The 19,443-nt window shown below is 55.4% G+C and overlaps 2 protein-coding genes across 4 annotated transcripts in view; one reads left to right on the top strand and one right to left on the bottom strand.

Moving 5' to 3' along the window:
- Nucleotides 1-1,427: 1,427 nt before the first annotated feature.
- On the bottom strand, nucleotides 1,428-7,328 carry YIPF6 (Yip1 domain family member 6). 2 transcript variants are annotated; one of them, XR_014185003.1, is made up of 8 exons: nucleotides 7,191-7,328; nucleotides 6,438-6,566; nucleotides 5,846-5,924; nucleotides 5,428-5,470; nucleotides 4,433-4,558; nucleotides 4,193-4,350; nucleotides 3,136-3,680; nucleotides 1,428-2,924 (listed from the first exon to the last, which is right to left on the bottom strand). XR_014185003.1 is itself a non-coding variant. In XM_082062082.1 (7 exons), the coding sequence occupies exons 1-7, from the start codon at nucleotides 7,236-7,238 to the stop codon at nucleotides 3,562-3,564; spliced, it is 702 nt and encodes a 233-aa protein (XP_081918208.1). In that variant the 5' UTR covers nucleotides 7,239-7,328; the 3' UTR covers nucleotides 1,428-3,561. The 2 variants fall into 2 exon arrangements, 1 of the variants encoding a protein (XP_081918208.1); XM_082062082.1 differs by having other exon boundaries at nucleotides 1,428-3,680.
- Nucleotides 7,329-8,099: 771 nt separating this feature from the next.
- Nucleotides 8,100-19,443, top strand: part of OPHN1 (oligophrenin 1) — a 52,984-nt gene continuing 41,640 nt past the window's right edge. Inside the window, exon 1 of one of the 2 annotated variants that reach the window (XM_082062077.1) lies at nucleotides 8,100-8,364. In XM_082062077.1, the coding sequence (XP_081918203.1) occupies nucleotides 8,211-8,364 (154 nt within the window). In that variant the 5' untranslated portion in view covers nucleotides 8,100-8,210. The remainder of the gene's footprint in view (nucleotides 8,365-19,443) is intronic. The other variant, XM_082062078.1, reaches the window with a different exon arrangement.

Raw genomic sequence — 19,443 nt, forward strand, 5'->3', positions numbered from 1 at the left:
CGTGTCCCTGCTGCCACCACGGCCCACGGCCTGCGGGACAGTCCCCGCGGTCACCCGTGGCACAGAGAGCACGGCCAGGCGCCAGCGGCGAATCCTGCCGTGCGCCTGCAGCAGCAGCGGCGCTGTGCTGGCAGAGGGAAAGGATTTATCCTCACCCCGCGGCTCCGCCCAACACCTGACCGGTGCGCAGACACAAACCCAAATCCAACGCACCCCATAGGCACAGGAGTAGCGGATTCGGTCATTTCTCTGTCCCACCTTCATTTAACTCGCCCCAAACTCCCAGGCTGTATAAAACACCTTTTCTGTGTGCAGGTGTTGGTGGGATCCCCTGGAGCGTCCCCGCGGGACAGGCTGCTCCCGACACCCCCGCATCACTGCCCGCTCGCCTTCCCACGGGGTCTGATTTACACACGTAACATTAAAACCAATACATTATTTTCATTGGTATGAAATAGGTCGAAATTAAAATTCAGATTCAAATGCATACACCAACTTCAGTTGATAAACAGTATTAAAAATATATTAGTAGGGAAGAAAGCCTGGTTTACACATCAGAAAATCATTTGCTTTCTCTACAGAATAGTTAAAACACTTCATTAAAGGGAAGACACCCACGTTTCTCCTTGCTGTCCTTCCCTCAGCCAGCTTTAAACAAGAAGGAAGAGACTTTTTCCCCTTGGAAACAACAACAATTGAGTCATCACACACATTTTCATAACAAACGGAGAATCTCAGTTGTGGTCAGAAGGCGCCTGACCTGCACACGGCTCTGGAGCAACGTGCTGTGGAACTGGCTGCACCACGTGAAGCCCCATTCTACAAACAGGCTCTCTCACGTAATTCCAGCATTTTAAAGGACTATCACCAATTCCGGGCAGCCTGTGAATATCAAACAAGCTCGAGGTGTTTTGCTTTCCTACACCTGAAATGTTTCAGTCGTGCTTCCCTGTGTCCACATCCACACGCTGTGGAACCCGTGGCACCGCCCGGCGCCGGGGGCAGAGGCGGCTCCGCTCAGCAGAGCTGGGCTGAGGGACAAATTCCCGTTTTGGCTCCTTGACGTTCTGGAGTCACAGAACACGGTTAATCTTCAATTAATCAATGTGATGTTCATTCCCACTGACTGTCGCCACTCGCTCTCTCTGCCGTTCCAAGCAATCGCACTTGCCTTCTGGAAAGCGCCACGTTTTCCGCAGATGGCCATCTTGGAGCGCAGGGCCGAGCCGCTGTCCGGGAAGCGCCCCAGCCCGGCCGCGGCGCTGCTGGAAGCGCCTCTGGACGAGCTCTGCCGTGGCTCCCGAGCGGCCGGCACCGGGCAGGCCCGCGGAACAGGTGAACGAGGCCACGAGCCACAGCAGCCGCAGCTGCCGGCCGGGGACACTCGTGTCCTCTGCCCTCTGCTAAACAACGATCAAACACCACCGTACGTAACACACGGAACTTTATTCAACTGGAGGCACAAAAACTCAGAAAACCTGGTTTCCTACCCACATCCTCCCAGCTAAAACCTCAGCACGAGTTACATCCTCAGTGACAGAAACCCAGCTGCGGATTTTACAGCCCCAGATGATGCTTTCCGTACTGAAGGAGGATCAACGAGTCAAAAACCAGACAAAAACATTCACACCATCATACAAACAGCATATTTCTGCCTATTCTTTCAGATTAAAAACATCTCTCAACTAAAAACTTGAGTGACCAGTTGAAAAGTAAACCTAGTTAATATAAAAATAATTTTCTTCTCTCTTGTAGAAGCCAAGAGTGACGATACAGAACAAACCATCATGAGACTTACAGCAAAATCAAAACAAGCAGGGAGAAAACTGGGGGTTTAATTCCTTTAAAAATCATTTTCCTTCTTTCCAAAAAGATACTGGATCAATTAAACGTTACTCCAATTATCTTTCAGATACAATATCAGCTTAAGTCCCAAGACACTAGAGATAGAACTCCGAGGATTTCTCTAAAGTGTAGTTAGATTCTTTTGCTGCAGAGGGAAAGACAGACCTGACTCAGACTCCCCCTGTAGCCATCAATAGCTTTACTCTCTACTTCTGTTGAATATTTCTTTTCAGCTTCAAAAAGCTCAGCTAATGTTTAAAGGAACGGAAGACCACACGCTTTAAAGAAAAATCGCATTCCCTATCAGTAATAATTGCAGGAAGCTGGAGGAGTCCCCTGGCGGCCCTGGCACAGCAGCCCCGGCCTCCCCACGCAGGAGCCGCGGCTGCAGCGCCGCCCGACCCCCCCCAGTCCTGCCCTCCCTGCGCACCCCCCGAAACCAAGAAAGGTACTTTCCATCTGCACATTTAAGAAACCGCCATCCCAACTGTCAAATACTTACAGTGTTTACAGCAGAAACTGCACTTTTTGTATATAAATATAAATTAGGCGTATTTACACCTCAGCAGGACCCACGTACATCAATTCCAAATCTATTTGCATTGCTACAGGAAAAAGAAAATACGATGCTCATTTTCAGAAAATGTGACATTTTACCAGCAGCGTTTTCTCCCCCAGGCATTGTGAAGCTCTCCCCTTGGATTGCTCACTGAGCATCATGGACAACACGGGCAGCTTCTGCAGTTTTCAAGCAGCAGCTCCCAGGTGTCAGTCCCCACACTGACACACGAGCCGCGCACGGGCCGCTGCGGACGGCTCTGCACGCCAGCGCGGCTCCCTCAGCCTCATTTGGTTTCCTTCCTCCAACCCGCTTCAGAACGTTGAGAATTTTCCGTTCTCCGTACGCACTGACAGCCAAGTCCCCTCCAAACCAGCTCTGAGCGCTTCTCCAGGACTGTCACCTCTCTAGCCTGTGGTCCCATGGGAAGGTTTAACACACTCCCTCTCACGCGATGCAAGGGCTACTCAGCGTAACTACGGCGATGAAGGCATTTGGCCGAAACACTCTTTCTTCAAGCCTGAAGGGAAGAATCAGAAACACACAGTACATGAATATGAGCAATGGCGGTTCCCTTCTGCACGGCCCCAGTTCACTGCAAACTGGACCAAACTCATTTTTTGCTGAAACGCAGTTTCAAAGTGAAAGCTCACAGTCCTGTGATGCACTTTATCTGCATTCCACTGCTCTGTAGGTCAATGAAAAACGACACACACACGTTTCTTCCCTACCCAACAGGTAACAGCAACGAAGTTCTATTATTTCATAAGGCATCTTCATCTTCAGTGAGAATCCGAGCACAAGCGAGAACTCGCCGTGCCTGTAACTTCATCTTCATCTACCCAACGTCTTGGAATTTCAGGATCTCCCACTCAGTTCCTCAGGCAGAATAATCCCTGCCACGGTGGACATTTTTTAATTTAACGCAACTAAAGAGCAGGGCTAAATAAAAAACCCTCAGCAGCTGCACTTCTGTATCTTTCAAAAAGAGGGACACAAACGACCAATTTTTGCAGTTCTCTGGCTTTATCCCATAACCTGCCTTTTTACAATATCTATATATATATAAATTAGAAAGAGATAAAGCCAATGATTAACTGCTGCGTTCATGAAAAAATTCCAGTCCGTATCAGAGTCTCTTCTCTTGGGCTGGGAGATCACTGGGGTGTGAAGGTGAGGATCATCCAGCTGATGACGAAGTAGAAGAGGAAGATGGGGTACACGACCAGGGCTTTGCGGTTCGGGGGCTGACTGTCTGCCAGGAACGCTGTGGATGCTGCGGAGAAGACAAACACTTGAGAAAACTGCAAGTCTTAGATCCATTAGATCTGCGTTAGAATTATGTCGAAAGAGAAAACAGAGCAATACCAATGGTCTGTAATGAGATATTAAAACTTTTTAAAGTCATATAGAAAGATAGATGCTGATTAACATTCTGTGACAAGAGTCAGACTTACAGATTAAGAAGAGAAATAATGCAGATGCATCTGTATGAAATTAACATTTTCTGATAATATTCATAACATATATCACAGGAAACACCCATCAGCATCATATGGCGTTTAATATTAAATTATCAGCCTCCTGCTGAAGGCAATTTGAATATGATGGTGACAATCACCAGGAGCAGAGGCCGAATCTTTGCCAATGCAAGGGCTGGAAGAACTATTTCTGTGATACTTCAGCAGCCTTAACCCACAACACACACGGGCTGTTCCCAACCCAGCGCATGCAGATCAGGCTCAGGCATCGCGCTGCTCAGCGCACACAGTGCTGCAAAGTGCTCACCTAATGTCGACCAGGCGAACATAGCGACGACGACGATGAGCCGGATGATGAAGCTGACGGTGCCGGCGCCGGCCAGCAGCACCAGCCTGCACACCAGCATGGCCACGGTCAGGGGCAGCACGCAGTAACCCAGCACGCACAGGCTCTGGAAGAACGAGCTGCAGAGACAGAAACGGGCAAAAAGCGGTCAAACCAAAGCCTTGCGGAAACTCCTCTGCGACTAAATAAACCAGCACTCACATAGTTCCTCCGAGAAGCTTCGAGTTCAGTGTGATGACAACGGCACCAAACCAGATGATGACAAAGACCTCAGCAAACTGGGGCCCTCCGTCGTCTTTGCTGTCTGCTGCGCCCCCCTGCAGCATCCTGCCGTACGGAACAGATAAAAACGGTCATTTGCAACTGACGGCTGAGTTTGGGTAGACTTGGAGTAGATGACAGAATAGGAGCCCAAAACATTGATCTCAGTTGGGGTGCAGACAGATCATTTTTCGTCTGTTTTCTTACTCTTAGTACCATCCTCAGTTTTGCATAGGAAAGGAAAATGGTTGTGATGCCACGGAGGGCATGTCAGTCTGTTTGTTTACCTGCTTTGAGGCCTGTGTGAGCACAGAGAGAACAAAACCATAGATAATAGGCTAAAAGATGAAAATGATAGTACCAAAAGTTTGTTAACCTCTCAAAACAGGCTGTGAAGTACACAATAAAACACTTTAAGTATCAAGGAAAGCTTATAACTCTAATAACACAAAGCCTGGAAAATGACCATGCATTGATTTCAGCGTTTCAATGACACTGTCTGTTTCTGCCAAAGTTTCACCAACACTTTCCTAGATGGCTTCTGTACATTGAGTGCGTAGATGCACCTGAGCCGGCTGGTATCACCAGCATTTCCACGCTGCCCCGGGCAGATCTGTGCACACACCAGCGGAGCAGCAGGAGCTCCTGGGGGCCACCATCAACTCCCGCCTACCAGCTCCTACAACAGCCGCTCCTCTTCACCACAGCCAGGAACCCCCAAACCCTTCACCCTGAAATCCTAAGTTGGGAGAAGGGAGGTCCTGGTGGGCTTGAAGTATCAGAAACACATTTTATAGGAAAATCTAAACAGGCAGAAGACCAACAAAGGATGAGGTGAACTTTATCTCAACACATGTAGTCAGAAATGTTTAACTTGTCCTTTCTCCAATGTAAAAGGCTATAAAACCCCAACTCTACCCACTGGGGGTACTTACAGTGCAAGGGAGACACAAAGCACCAAAGGGCCCCAGAGATCCCCTGTAAGTAAAGGAAAAAATAAAATCATAAATATCATGGAACAGTGCTCAGTTTCATCTTCCTGGGAGTAATACAGCACCTTTTCCAGCTACCAGTGTATCACTTTTCATATTACACTTTCTTATGATTTTCTAATTTAGCATCTTATGCCATTTTTTATAATACAACCTATTTCAAGTCTGCCATGTATTCCACTTTAAAAGAGCTTTGGGAACACGCTGATTTTTCATGTTTGCTATTCAGCATTCCACAACAATGGAAAGAACACGGAACAAACGCGTCTGAGCCCCCGTTCCCCCAAACTCCTCCTGCAGAGCAGGCAAAGCCTGTTGGCAAAACATCCTTCCAAGACTGGGGAGAGCTTCCTGTACGTACAGTCTCTGAGGAGCGCGCTGCTCTTCTTCGGGTACATGACATGGACAAATTTCTTCCCAACAGCCTTCAGATCTCTCATCTGAAATAAAGATGTAACACTTTAATTTATCCTAGCCTAAAGATTACCATTCCCAACTAAAAGACAGAAGTAAAGCAATCAGGACAGGATCCAACCCAGAGATTTCTGCAGCATCCTCTGCAACAAGAAACGCCTACTTTTTCTACATTCCTTATCGACCGCAACGTTGTATCCTTTATTAACATCTGGTTAAGACTAACGATTTATTTGCTCCTCAAGGAAAAGAAAATTAACGAAAAATCCCGTTAGCCAGGACAGTTTTCTTCCAAACTCCATCTGAGGCCTTTAGCCTTGCAAAGATTTTGAGATCACAGAGAAGCTTTCGGGCTCCTACTCACACATTTTTTGAGCCTCAAGAATTCATTTTACATGGCTAATTCTAAGAGAAAAAAAAAAAATCCCCCAAATTACAACAAAGTCAAGCAGAGCTACGCAAAAATACAGGTTTTGCATAAGTCAGCCAAAGACGTCGCCAAAACATGCGTTTTACCCCAAACAGAGGCACAGACTCACAATAGTGTCCTTAACGGGCTCATCCAGCGTGGAGAAATCATCTTCGGGAGAGTGTGATCCCACAGGAACCGTGATCTCCCCCTCCACGGGAATGTCCTCAGATATCGACACATCCGCCAGACCTGCAAACTACACGGGTTTTTAAGCTTTAGAAAGAAAGAAATACAAACCGGCTCCTATTCACTTCAGCTGTTTTCAGCGGGTTTAGGATGAAAACACCTGCTCAGAATTCAAAGATACCCCACGTTATAACACAGTCACCACCGGAGCACGGCTGCTAATGAGCCCAGCAGCTCAGGGTCTGAGCAGGTGTGCATAAGCACAGCATTCCCGCCTCCCGCGCTCCGCTCAGACAGCGGCGACGACCGGCACAACGGCCGGTTTGTGGTTCCGAGCAGCGCGCCGCCGGCCCAGCAGCCCCGAGCGCTCCGTCCGTCCGGGGCCGTTAAACCAACCGCAGCTCCGTGAAAGCGCCCGGCTACCCGGACACGGAAACAAAGAGCGCGACCGGTTCCACAGCGAACTCTGGGGCGGGCGGCAGCCGCAGGAGTGACGGCTCCGTGTCCGTGCTCTCCCAGCCCCGCTCCCGCCCGGCCCCCGGCCCGGAGCGGGAGGGCCGAGCGGCCCGCCAGACGGCCCTCTCCTGCCCAGGGCACCCGGAGCTCCGGCCGCGCCGCCGGGCCCTCTCCCGCCCGGCGGAGGAAGGCCCGGGCGGGCCGTGCCCCGGGCGGGCCGAACCCGCCGCCCGCTCACCAGCGGCTCCGCGGCGCCGCCCGCCCCGCTCCCGTCCGCCGCCGCCATCTTGGCCGGCCAGGCGACGTGGAGGCCGTGGTTACGTCATCACCGCGCGCGGCGAGCCCCGGCGCGTCACGCGCCGCCAGGGGCGTCCATGGCAACGCGGGCGGGGCCGCTGTGCCCCCGCCCCGCCGGCAGGGGGCGGTCTCGCCGCGCGCCGCCCGGGGCCGTGGAGCCGCCCGCACCCCCGGGGCTGATCCGGGACCCCGGGGAAGGTCCGCGAGCCCGGGCCTGGCCGGGAGCCGGGCGGGAGGGAGCCGCGGGGCCGCCGGAACGGGGCTGGTGGCGCCAGCCGGCTCCTGCTGTAACGTGACTAAATCTCGGAACATTAAACAGGCGGAGAGGCCACAGCCCCGAAACCTGGTGCTGATAATTAAACGGAAACCGTTTTCTTAACGATCTCCGAGGGCATTTCGGGCAATTCCTTCTGCAGTGTCGCCCGCCGGCCTGTCCGCGGGCTCCCTGCGCATCGCCCCGTCCCCCTGCCGGGGAGACCCAGAGACGCTCATCAGCGTTAACGACGCGGCCACCGGAGCCGCGATCAGCGCAGGGCGCGCCCCGGCGCCGGAGCCTGAGCAGCGGCAGGGAACAGTGACAAACCCCGCGGCCGCCCGCCCGGCGAGCGCGGCCGCGCACCGGGCGCTGGCTGTGCCGCGTGTCCCCCGCCCCGCGGCTGCCCGGGCTGGCCCCGCCGAACTACAAGTCCCGGCAGCAGCGGGAATGCCGGAAGCGGGGGGCGGGCGGGGCGGGGGTCGCCGCAGCGTTGGGCCCGGCGGTCCCGGGGGTCTCGGTGCCGCGCAGGCGGGCGGCCGGCGGGGAGCTCCGCCCGCCCGAGGCTCCGGGGCAGGGCTGGGCGGGGGCGGTGCCCGCGGGATGGCCGCGGCGCGGGCTGCCCGGGGCGGAGGGCGGGCGCCGTAGCCGCAGCCGCCCGCCCCGCAGCGCGGCGGAGCCGGCGGGAGGAGCGGGCGCCGCGGAGCCATGGGGCACCCGCCGCTGGAGTTCAGCGACTGCTACCTGGACAGCCCCGACTTCCGAGAGCGGCTCAAGTGCTACGAGCAGGAGCTGGAGCGGACCAACAAATTCATCAAGGAGGTGATCAAGGACGGCAACGCGCTCATCGCCGCCATCCGGGGTGAGCGGGCCGGGGGCCTCCAGCCCGGGGAGCGGGGGGGACGGGCAGCGCCGGGGAACGTCCTGCCGTGCGGGGCGGGGCGGGTGCTCCGGGGAGGGGGCTCCCGCGGCGCTCTCCGGAGCGGCCGGTGCCGCTGCCCGGGGCTGGACGCGGTTTTCCCTCTCGAACACCGCCGTGTTTCTGCAGCGCGCCCGGGCCGCTCCCGCGGAGCTCACGCCCTCGCCCCCGGTTGCTTGGCCCCTGGTTTGTCACTGGGTGGTTCCCACAGGGACACGTCGGTCCCCATCGCCCGGGCGAGCCGGGCTGGCGCCGCAGCGCACCGGCTGCTCAGCCCCTCGAGCGCTCCCGGGCCTTTGTTTAAGGAGAATAATCTCACGTTTGGGGCAGACGTTCAGTTATCCTGCTTCACCGGGGATGGGTGCAGCATGGCCGGAGGAGCACGGGTCGCCCTGCCACCAGCCCGGCCCCCCGGGGCGACCCGCGGCCGGAACCACGGAACCAGAGGGCTCCATCCCGAGCAGCCTCCAGTCCTCCTTTTGTTCTGGGTGTGTTTTATTCTTTCTTTTTTTTTAACCATGATGAGAATTTTTTACAATGAAATGTTGATTTCAGCCTTGACTTTAATGGAGTCACTTGTCCAGAAGTACTGATGGAGACCATCAGAGGTACCTGGACCAGGTTGTGTCCCCTGAAGCCACACAGTCCTCATATTTAACGCTTTACTGACCTGTCCTTCTGCTTGGAATTTTTTTCCCCAAGAGCTGCAGATACACCCACCCTGTGTTATCTCTTACATCTTCCCTGCTTTTAGAAATGTGACTTAAAATATAGCTAGAAGTGTGTGACAGCACAGCAGCTGTGATTGCTGCGCTTCCACCAGGCCAAGTGACGGCAAACAAAAACATCAGCGGGGCAGGCTCTGATCGTACGCTGTTCTTCTTGCAGCTGGTTGGTTTTCAGTTGGTAGTAATAGGTTTAGCTGCTGCTCTTTTGTTAAGAATAATTCAGAGCTTCCTTGTTATCAAGGCCATGGCTGGAATAGCCTGTGTTTGCCCATCTGGAAAATGGTGGAGACAAAAACTGGTGTGACTGGGACAGCAGACGTTGCAGGGCTGTGAGACGCTAAAATGTTCTACAAAAAAAACCCCAAATCTCTGCGCAGTCAAGGGGGAAAAAGACCAAAACCAAACAGAAAAATGGAAAGGAAAGTGATTTTAACAAGCTTTACTTGTTAACATAAATACTCCACTTTTTCTCCATCACTTTGGTCTAAATGTTTCCCTTGTTAGTGTCTGTAAAGCCTGACGTTGCCCCGGGAGCAGGGGCAGGGGTTGGTGGGGCCGCAGACCCGTCGCAGTGAGGCTGGTGGAGGAGGGGGAGAAGGAAGCTGGGAGCGCCCCGGCGGCGCAGAGAACCCAGCGCTGGCGGAGCCCCTGGTTCTGGGCTGAAGTGCTGCGGGGTGTGGTTGTGCCGTTTTCATCTTGAAGGGTGCAGCTGAAGCAGCGGGCAGGGCTGGTACCCTGGGCTTCCACCGGCTCCTGGATTCACCCAACCGTTCAGTTAACAGGGAACTTAAAACAAATATTTCTAGGGTTTTCTCCCTGAATTCTGTCCCTGTGGGACCCTGGGTGGGAATTTGGGACTGTGTGTTGCCTGGACTCCTCAGCCTGCATCTGTCCCTTGGCAGCAAAGGTGATCATGGTCTCACCCAGAGAGAGGGTGAGGTTGCTTCATGGGGGGTAGAGGGTTAATCGTGGCGATTGTTGTGACTGGACTGGCTGTTACCTGTGCAGAGGTCCCGTCCGTCCCGTCCCCGGTGAACGGGTGAGGCGCGCTCGCGGTGAAACCTTTGGCCACGCCGTTCCAAGGTATTGAGTCACCGCGCTGAGCACGGACCGCCGGTGGCTTTACAGATGTAGATGTCATCTGCCCGTTCGCTGATTAATTAATGAACCAACTCCAATGTAACATTCGAAGCGGATCAGTCCCCCATTTTGCTGGGATTTGTGGAAACGTCCAGCACCTGCTGTCTCCAGCTGGCAGACGCTTCAGCTGGCGCGGGGCTGGAACAGGAGCCTGGGGTGCAGCGGGGGCTGCACGCGGCACACGCAGCCCGTGGGCCCTGCGAGCGCAGCAGAGCCCGTGCAGGCTCCCGAGAAAAGAAACGCAGCTCCTCACTGCGGGAGAAGAGGGTCTGCTGGGCTTTGCGTGACCTGCTGTAAACACAGCCCATACTTGGACTCGAAAACCTGAGACCGCCCAAAGTTGTCTTTTATTTTCCACTTGCCGAGTAATAGGGGAAAAAAGGGAGCGTGACTGTACGTGGGGCTCCGCGGGGCCCTGGGTTCTGCGCTGGTTCGCGTTGTCTGCAGCAGCAGGAGCGCGTGTGTTGCTCTTCTCTTGGTTGCTGCTGCTGGTGTTGAACGTGTCCGGCCAGCTGAGGTTGTCTCCGAGCCCCTAGAAGCCAAAAGAGAAACCCCCTGGTATCGCATTCCAATGTCAGCAGCACAGGCTGGGCGTCCAGCATCTAGCCAGTGCTACTTTGGTGACTTCTGTATGGAGGTTTTTGGATGTCTTTTGACTTTTTTGTAGCCCTTTCACAGGTAGATTAGTTCACCATAATTATATATGTAGAAAATTAATATGCGAACTTGAGTGCAAATTATTTTAAACAAGTCATTCAAGTACTGTGGGATTGCAAATGCACAATATTAAATGCGTCCGGGGCTGTGTGTCTGGCTGGAAGGTGCACTGTTTTCATTGGGTGAGTTGCTTGTTTTACAAATGCACGTACTCCTGTTTCCCGGTTGTTCGAAGAATGGCTGCTTTACATTATTTGATTTCTGCGGCTCAATTTGTTGTTTTTTTGGTAATCTCTCCTGCTTGCTGTGCTCTGGTCTGTGTGTGGTAATAATGCAAAACCATCTATTTCCCCCAGTCTTTGATCTTATTTTGCAATTGTATATCAAATGGAGTTTGAGAAATGTCATTGTGAGGCTCTTCTCATTAATGTATTAGTGCTGCCGTGGTGCAAACTGGCCTTTGAAGCTGGAAGAGCTTTGACTTCTCATGCAAATGTTGCACATGTGGTTTTGAGCTCGATTTCTGTGCTGCGTAAAGCTTTGCAGATTGCTCCAGCCTTTGCCTGTTGGTCACCGGCCCCCAGGCAGCACGGGTGTTGTATCCTGGAGGGATGACCCGGAATGCGAGAGGCACCCGCGCCTGCGGAGCCCACGGCAGCATCAGCAGGGGCTGCGTGGGCTCTTCCTGGAGTGGGAGAACGGGGACCCCGGGAGGTGCCACCGCTGGTGCTGCGGGTGGGAACGGGCTCGTTGTCCCTGGGGACGCAGCCGTCCCCGGCATGGCAGACCTGTTCTCAGCGAGGTCTGTGCCCTTGCTGGAGGTGCTGCTGGAGGGTTTAATGCTTTGGATGTAGAAAGCAGAGCGACGACAGAACGCGGTGTTTGATGAGGTGGGGCAGCCCTGGCGTGACCTGTCTGCCCGGTTCCTGCAGGAACCCTGGGTGCTGGGTCATGTAAAGTCTGTAGAGACAAAGCTTTGTTACTACGGTGTAGTGGAGCTAGATGCTGGTTTTCGCTGACACCTGAACACACCTGAGGCTCTGGGAAGGAGGCAAGAGGAGCGAGCGCGTCCCACGCGTGCCCCTCTCCTGGCGCGGGAGGAGCTGCCGCTCTGCAGCAAACATCAGCTCTGCGCTCCGGCTCGGCGCCCGCGCCTGCGTTAAAATACCCCGTCCCACAAAGGCAGCTCAGTTGTGGGCCAGCATATGGCACGTTAATGAAGATGTGCACCCGTGTGGGTGCACAGAGCCCTTCTGTCTCGTGGAAGCTGCGCAGGATACCCCGGGGAATGGGGAGCCCGGACCAGGCTCACAGAGCAGTCTCTCTGGTGCCGCTGGCTGCTCGTGAGCCCGGGTCAGTAATGCAGCTGCTGCTGAGCAGATCTGACCTCCTAAAAACCGCTGTGTTCTCTCCTTTCTCCGCCGGCTGTATCCTTGCATCAGTCGGTGCCTGAGCCTCGACGTGGGTGGGTGCAGGATCAGACCCTGCGCCAGCGGGCATGGCTCTCCAAACAAAGAATTGGCCCTGGCTGGGTGTAACCAGCTGAACAAGGTCTCGGTGGCTTCATTATCTTGGTCTCTCTGCTGTCACTGCAGTTGGAGATGCTGTTTGTTCTTAAACCGGCTTAGGGGGAACCTGAGCCTGGAGCTGCAGATGGAGCAAGCGACTCGATGGGTGTTGTCCCCGCTGTCTCATCAGGCACCTTCCTAATGAAGGAGGCTGGGAAGGTGTCTCAGAGAAGACACGCGGACACAGCTGTGCTGGCCATCCCCTGCACTTTCCCTCCAGAGCATCCCTGGGCTCTTGTGTTTCCCTGTGGCCGTGGCTTCCCCGCGGTGCTGGGGGCGCTGGGAGGGGCTCCCTGGGGCTGCGGGGCCTGGGACACCGGCCCCTTCCTCCTGGAGCACGTCGCGCACAGCAGCCAGCGCTGAGCTGTTTCTGGACATAGTGGGGGAAAAATGACTTGCTGGAAAATACATCACTCCCCTCTAGCAATAATGTATTCTCCTTGTACTGGTCTGCTCCACGCTGGGCTCGGTCCTCACTGGGGGTTTCATCCAGTAAGGGCTCTGGTTACGGCTGAAAACTTGAAATTTTCTCCTAACTTCTCCGCTTTAGTTGTCCGAGGAGACGTTAGACCTGTATCCAGCTTAAAACCCATCAATTGCTTTAGGGTGATGTTGCGTGGAACTAGACAGCTCCTAGACCTAAACCAGTTACACTCAGTAAGTTAAAGCCGTCGAGAACGTGGTGGTTTAGCCGGGAACCAGGATGCCCCGCAGAAGAGAAACGTGCAGTACTACAGTGCAAACGTCTTCCGGAGATCTGGAGGCCCGTGTGCGGCTGAGCGTCGCGGTGCTGCGGCGCTGCAGACTGTGCTTTGCACCGCAGGAACACCTGGAACCCCTTCACATGGAGACCCTGAGCTGGGAGATCAACTCTGCGTGTAGCGGGAGAGACCACGGAGTTCTGCAGTGCTGGTAACACAATACCATTCACAGAAGTGATACTGGAAGTACTCTGGTGTCTTTGGCCTAATGGTGTGTACATAACGATACCCACCAAATGCGATTCCTTCCACTGAGAAAATCACATCACCTTTATTTTTTTCCCTCTGTGGGCCTTTGTTTCTGCCTTGACTAAAACATGCATTCGGGTCCCCATCCGCTGCAGCAGCTCCGGAGCGATGCTCAGCTTGCCAAGCAGGTTCCTGTGTCTGTGTGTGGCGGTGGACGGGAGCTGGTGTGCACCAGCGGCGGCACCGCGTCCCTGGTGAGCACCGGGGGCAGGCGTGGGGCAGCTCGTTTTCCTGGGCTGGAGGCACCGTGCACAGAATCTAGGGCCCCAAGTTGGTGCAAATCTAAACCAGACACGCTTTTAACCAGAAACTGGGAAACAATAGAAAAGAAAAGAACAGAAAACCCTTCCCAAAGCCAGCCCTCCCCAGCCGGAGCCGTATCTCCCGCCGCCAGCAGGAAGGACGCGGGGCAGACAGATGTGCCGCTCCCGCTGCGGGCGGTTGGGGCGTCCGTTGGGTTTTGCTCCAGGCCGATCGATCTGCTCGCCCTGCACGTTGCTTTGCTGTGTTGGTGGGATCCCCCGCCCCCGAGAGCCGCTGGCTTCTGCTGGTCACAGCCACCCGCTCCGTGTCCCCTCATGCCCCCGTCACCCGCGCCGGGGTGCCCAGGGCTGGGTTTGCGGTGGGGAGCCCGGGGCAGGGGTGTCGGGGGGTCAGCGCTGCCTTGGGGAAGCACGAATTCCTGCACCGCTTGAGGAACGGGCAGTTCATAGGAACAGGACAGGCTCCTTCCCTGCAGCCAGCAGAGCTGTCGTACAGACCTTGGACGTGCCGAAATGACAGCGCCTTTGAAACTACTGCTGGAATTACACAGGCAGCAGTTATTTTTCTTACAAAGCATGAAGCAAACATTTAAAACATGTCAGCCTTCTGAGTTTCTGATACGTATGAAGAAAAAAAAGCTTTTGGGAAGTTGTCGTTATTGTGGTGGTAACGGGCTGTTCCACAGCGGCCCCAGCTTTCCCCGCAGACCCCTCGCGCCGTCCCGAGCCCCTCGGAGCGGCGACCCCGGGGCCGGGGAACCTTCCAGCGCTGCCCCTGCGTCTGCTGTCCCTTCTATCGCCGCGTTCCCCACGCAGGTGAATGTGCAGTCACGAGTTGTTTGAATCACAATAAGAGCAGCTGAGTAGCCTGAGATAATGTTTGTAAAAATAAGTAAAGCCCAGAATTCAAGTTGCTCTTTACAGTCTGTTCCCTCTCCTTTTTTTTTCTTTATCCTGTTCCTCCAGCCAAGGCTGATTACGAAGTGCTGAGGCTAGATATTTTTAAAACAAGTAATTCTGTTATCTTACTAAACCACGTAGCTGTGAAAATGGAGAACAGGGCACATGATGTATTCCTGCGGCATCAAGTGACGGACTGGGGACCTGCAGGGCGCGGGGGTCACCGCGCCGTGGTGGGATGTGGGGCTGCACAGGTGCCCAAAGGTGGGGGGGCTCTCGTGACCCCACCCGGGGTGCTGGGTTTGCACGGTGTCCGCCCCGGCGGCTGCTGGCGGCCCCGCAGCAGCGGGATGCGGCTCCCGCGCGGTCCCGTGCGCGTCGCTCTGGCTGCTGGCGGCTCGTCCCTCGCACGGCGGGTGACTCATCTGGCTCCTGCCCCTTCTCCCCGCACCCCATGGAAGGAAACTCTGAGGCGCTGGCGTGCGGGGAGCGAGCCCTGGCCGTGCCGCTGGCCGTGCCGCCGAGCCGCCTGCCAAGCGGCTCTCCCAGCCCTGCCCCGTGGAAGGCGGCTGCCGGAGAGCGGCGAGAGCCGCGTCCTGGGGCTGCGCAGATCATGCGATGTGTCTGTGGGGACTGCGAGCGCTCTGCCCCGGATAACAGGCTGTTGTTTTCGTGTTTGTTTTCCTGCGTTCGTACTGCCTGTGCAGCAGGGAGCCGCGGCTCTTGGAGCACACCCTCTCCTGCGCTTACGCCAAAGCACCGTGCCAAAAGCTGGCGGGCTGCTGGTGGGGCTGGGAGCGCCGGGCGCCCGGAGCGCCGCGAGGGTTGGTGCAGCTCTGGCCTGTCCTGGCTGAGCTCCGCGCGCGGTTCTGGTGCTGCCCCGGGAGATGGGCTGTTCGTTCCCAGCTCAACAGCTGCTCCTCCCCGGGGACGAGAAAATTCATTTGCTTTCTATGACTCAGCTTTTTGGGGGGTGTATTTGCACACCAGGTGGTCTGCGCTTGGTGCCGGTGGAGCCGCAGCCAGGCCCCCGTGCTCGGGTTTTGGTCCGTGGGGGACCAGGCGGCTGCGCCAGCGTTTTCTCCTCGGTGAATCTTTGTGTCTGTGGCCCTTTGAGCATTTGCTAAAAATTGGTTATTGCTGTGAGAACTCACGTGAGCGGTTATGCCGAGTCTGGCCCTGGCGGTGTGCGCGGTGGTGCCGAGCTGGGCTGCGGCACCCTGTCCCGGCTGTGCCAGCCCCGTGCTCGCGGTGTCACCTCCCGGCACCCTTGGGTGCTGCAGTTGGGTGGTCCTTGTGAAATGTGTTTTCCTCTGCATCACCTTAACCGAAATACAGAAGGTGATAATTTCCTAAATGGTCAGGCTTTCCTGGAGCTGGATTGCCCCGGGAGGAATTGCTGGTGTGCGAGTTTGGGGTGAAATCCCGTCGGATGGGGCTGGCGGCAGCCGCGCCGTTCCGGCCCCTTCGCTCTGCCGGGGCCGCGGAGCTTTTCCTGCTGCACCTGGTCTGTGACCGGGGGGTAAAACCGGATCGTTTCCCCTCTGGCATACCGGATGGATGTCGTGACATACACAATTGGGACAAATTATAGTTGCATTATTTCTTAACACGCGTTACAGCGCTTTTGCCGATTTCCAAGGCTGCTAATCTTTGTGGGCTTCCATGTCAGCTACCCGCGCGTTCTGGGCGCTCTGCCTCGTCTCTTTTTCCAGTTTCGCCGGAGGAGCCCTCCAGGTTGCGGGGCCGCGAGCTCGGTTTGAAAGGCCAGAAAATACCAGAGGTGAAAATGACCTTTTGAGGAGTTCAGGTGTTCCAAGGGTGGTTTTACCTCTTGTCATGGGGAGCGGGAAGGTGCCAGCGGGGGTTCTGCGGCACCGGCTGCGCCGGGGGCCCCGCGCTGCCTGGGGCAAACAGCATAAGAAACGAATCCATATAAAATGTTTATAAAAACATTACAAATGTGGGCTCAAGTGCCGCTCTCCAGGAGACCAGTACAAACCAGTCACTGGGAGAACGGTGGCTTTGCTGCCTGCTCGTCTTCCTGATCAACCGCATCGATCACTGGGAAGGTCTAGGGGAGGAAAGTGGTGCTGGATAATTAGTGTTCACTTAATCAGAGGTGGGGGAAGAGCGTATCATTCTCCCCCAAAACTGTAACCCACGTCACCTGCATCCAGATTTCTCCAAAACAGACCAATACACCCCAAAGTGTCGTTGTCCTTCCAGCCTTGCTTGGGTTTGCTTTGGTGCCTTTGTGAGCGGTGGGAGCGCAGCCCGAGGCTCCTGCCCGGGGCGGCCGGGGAAGCCGCGCGGTGCATTGAGCTCCCTGAGCTGCGGGCCGGCGTGGCCGGGCTTGCCGGCTCTGCTGCGGTGGGACAGCTTTGCCACGGCAGTTTCCCTTTGGTCGCTAAGGGAGATAAAACAAGCATGAAAAATATACGATAAATTGGAAGAATTGCTGTGTTGGTCTTTTTTTTTAATTACTAAATAAATAAAGTATGCTTGTCAGACAAGTTTGTGGACTTATCAAGGAGGAGAGTTTATGAGGATGAAAGATGAGGCTTAGGACAGGAAGCAGGGAGCGGCTGGGGGTGACAGGGTGCGCTGTAAGTTTAGGTGGTGGCACAGCAGTCAATAACCAGCCTGCCAAGCAAAAGGTCCCTCGGTAGAGAAGGTTCCCGAAAAATGTGTTTGTACTTGAACCACCGCCGCGCTCTTCTCCATGGAGCCCGGGCTGCATTGACCAATGGTGAAATCGCAGCTTGTGGAAGGCTCAGTCAACAAAGGGCTGATTAGAAGCGATAAGTGTGTAACAGAGGTATTAGACATTCAGCAAATTCCTTTGCAAGAGATTTGTAAAGTACAGCTAAATATAGCCAGTTATTTTTAGAAGTTCATGCTGGCAAGTGGAAAACCCATATCAGGGTGTGCAGATGTGAGACAAACCCATGTCAGGGTGTGCAAATGGCCTCTGTGAGACAAACCCGTGTCAGGGGGTGCAAATGGCCTCTGTGAGACAAACCCGTGTCAGGGGGTGCAGATGTGAGACAAACCCGTGTCAGGGGGTGCAAATGGCCCCTGTGAGACAAACCCGTGTCAGGGGGTGCAAATGGCCTCTGTGAGACAAACCCGTGTCAGGGGGTGCAGATGGCCTCTGTGGGATGTGTCGGTGCTTCTGAACCCCCGCAGCATCCCGAGAGCCTTCGGGTCCTGCAGCCCCTTGCCGTGGGTTAGCACAGGGTGCTGTCTGTGCGGTGCTGGTTGTTGTTTAATTACCTGGCGGTAACATCTCTCTTGTATGGAGTACCACAAGTGCTGTTTGCCTCGCAAGGTGCTTGTGTGGATTTGGAACCATCTGGAGGCTGTCAGGAAGGTTATTTTCCCCCCTCTGTAAAAGGCACCCAAGGTTTGTATTTGGCGGTGCGGAGCGTTGGTGTTTGTTTGGTGGTGCGGAGCGTTGGTGTTTGGCGGTGCGGAGCGTTGGTGTTTGTTTGGCGGTGCGGAGCGCTGGTGTTTGGCGGTGCGGGGCGTTGGTGTTTGTTTGGCGGTGCGGAGCGCTGGTGTTTGTTTGGCGGTGCGGAGCGTTGGTGTTTGTTTGGCGGTGCAGAGCATTGGTGTTTGTTTGGCGGTGCGGAGCGTTGGTGTTTGTTTGGCGGTGCGGAGCGTTGGTGTTTGTTTGGCGGTGCGGAGCGCTGGTGTTTGGCGGCGCGGAGCGCTGGTGTTTGTTTGGCGGCGCGGAGCGTTGGTGTTTGTTTGGCGGTGCGGAGCGTTGGTGTTTGTTTGGCGGCGCGGAGCGTTGGTGTTTGTTTGGCGGTGCGGAGCGCTGGTGTTTGGCGGTGCGGAGCGTTGGCGTTTGGCGGTGCGGAGCGCTGGTGTTTGGCGGTGCGGAGCGTTGGTGTTTGTTTGGCGGTGCGGAGCGTTGGCGTTTGGCGGTGCGGAGCGCTGGTGTTTGGCGGTGCGGAGCGCTGGTGTTTGGCGGTGCGGAGCGCTGGTGTTTGGCAGTGTGGACGCTGGTGCGCGCTCTGTGTTGGCCGCAGCAGGCTCCTGTGGCGCGTGTGGGCTCGGTGGGCTGTTCGGGTCCCCCGGGTCGCAGCCGTCCCCGCGCGCTGCAGGAGAAGCGCTGCCTCTCGTGGGCTGGGTGTCCCTCACCCCGCGAGGACACAGAACATGTTCCATAGTCACCAAGCGCCGGGAAGAAAGAAATGGAGCTGCGTCCGCAGCTGCCATGTACCAGGGTCTGGCAACATTCCCCTGAAAAACTGCATTTCAGAGTTCAGTTCCTAACCCTAAAACTTGCTCTTGGCTTAAAATGCTCGTATTGAAGTACAGAACGAACTTTTATTGTCTTTTGTTTGTTTAATTGAAAGAAAAAAAGAGCGTGTGGCTGGTTTTGATATTTCTGTTCTCAGGCTAGAGAAGAAAAAAGCGAAATCCAAAAATGAGTGTCCTCCGTACATTGGATCTGTTTGCTTGCGTTGCCGGAGCTCGGAACCGTCCGCGGTGTTCCCTGCGGACGGTGGAGCCGTCGCTGGGGCAGGGACCTCTGTCCTGTGCTGCGGAACCAGCAGCTCGGGAGGGTTTTGTTGTTTTCAACGTTCTAAAATGGTTCATTTCTAAAACTCATGCTGCTTTCCCTCTGCATCTCTGTTCCAGCCACGTCCCCGTGCCCCGAGGCGCTCCGCGCGCAGCCCTCCTGGGCACACTGCTCCCGGTGGCCCCCGTCGCTGTCACCAGCGGGTTGTCACTGCCACTT

The sequence above is a fragment of the Streptopelia decaocto genome (assembly GCF_964273445.1).
Source record: "Streptopelia decaocto genome assembly, chromosome: 10".
Classification (NCBI taxonomy): domain Eukaryota; kingdom Metazoa; phylum Chordata; class Aves; order Columbiformes; family Columbidae; genus Streptopelia; species Streptopelia decaocto.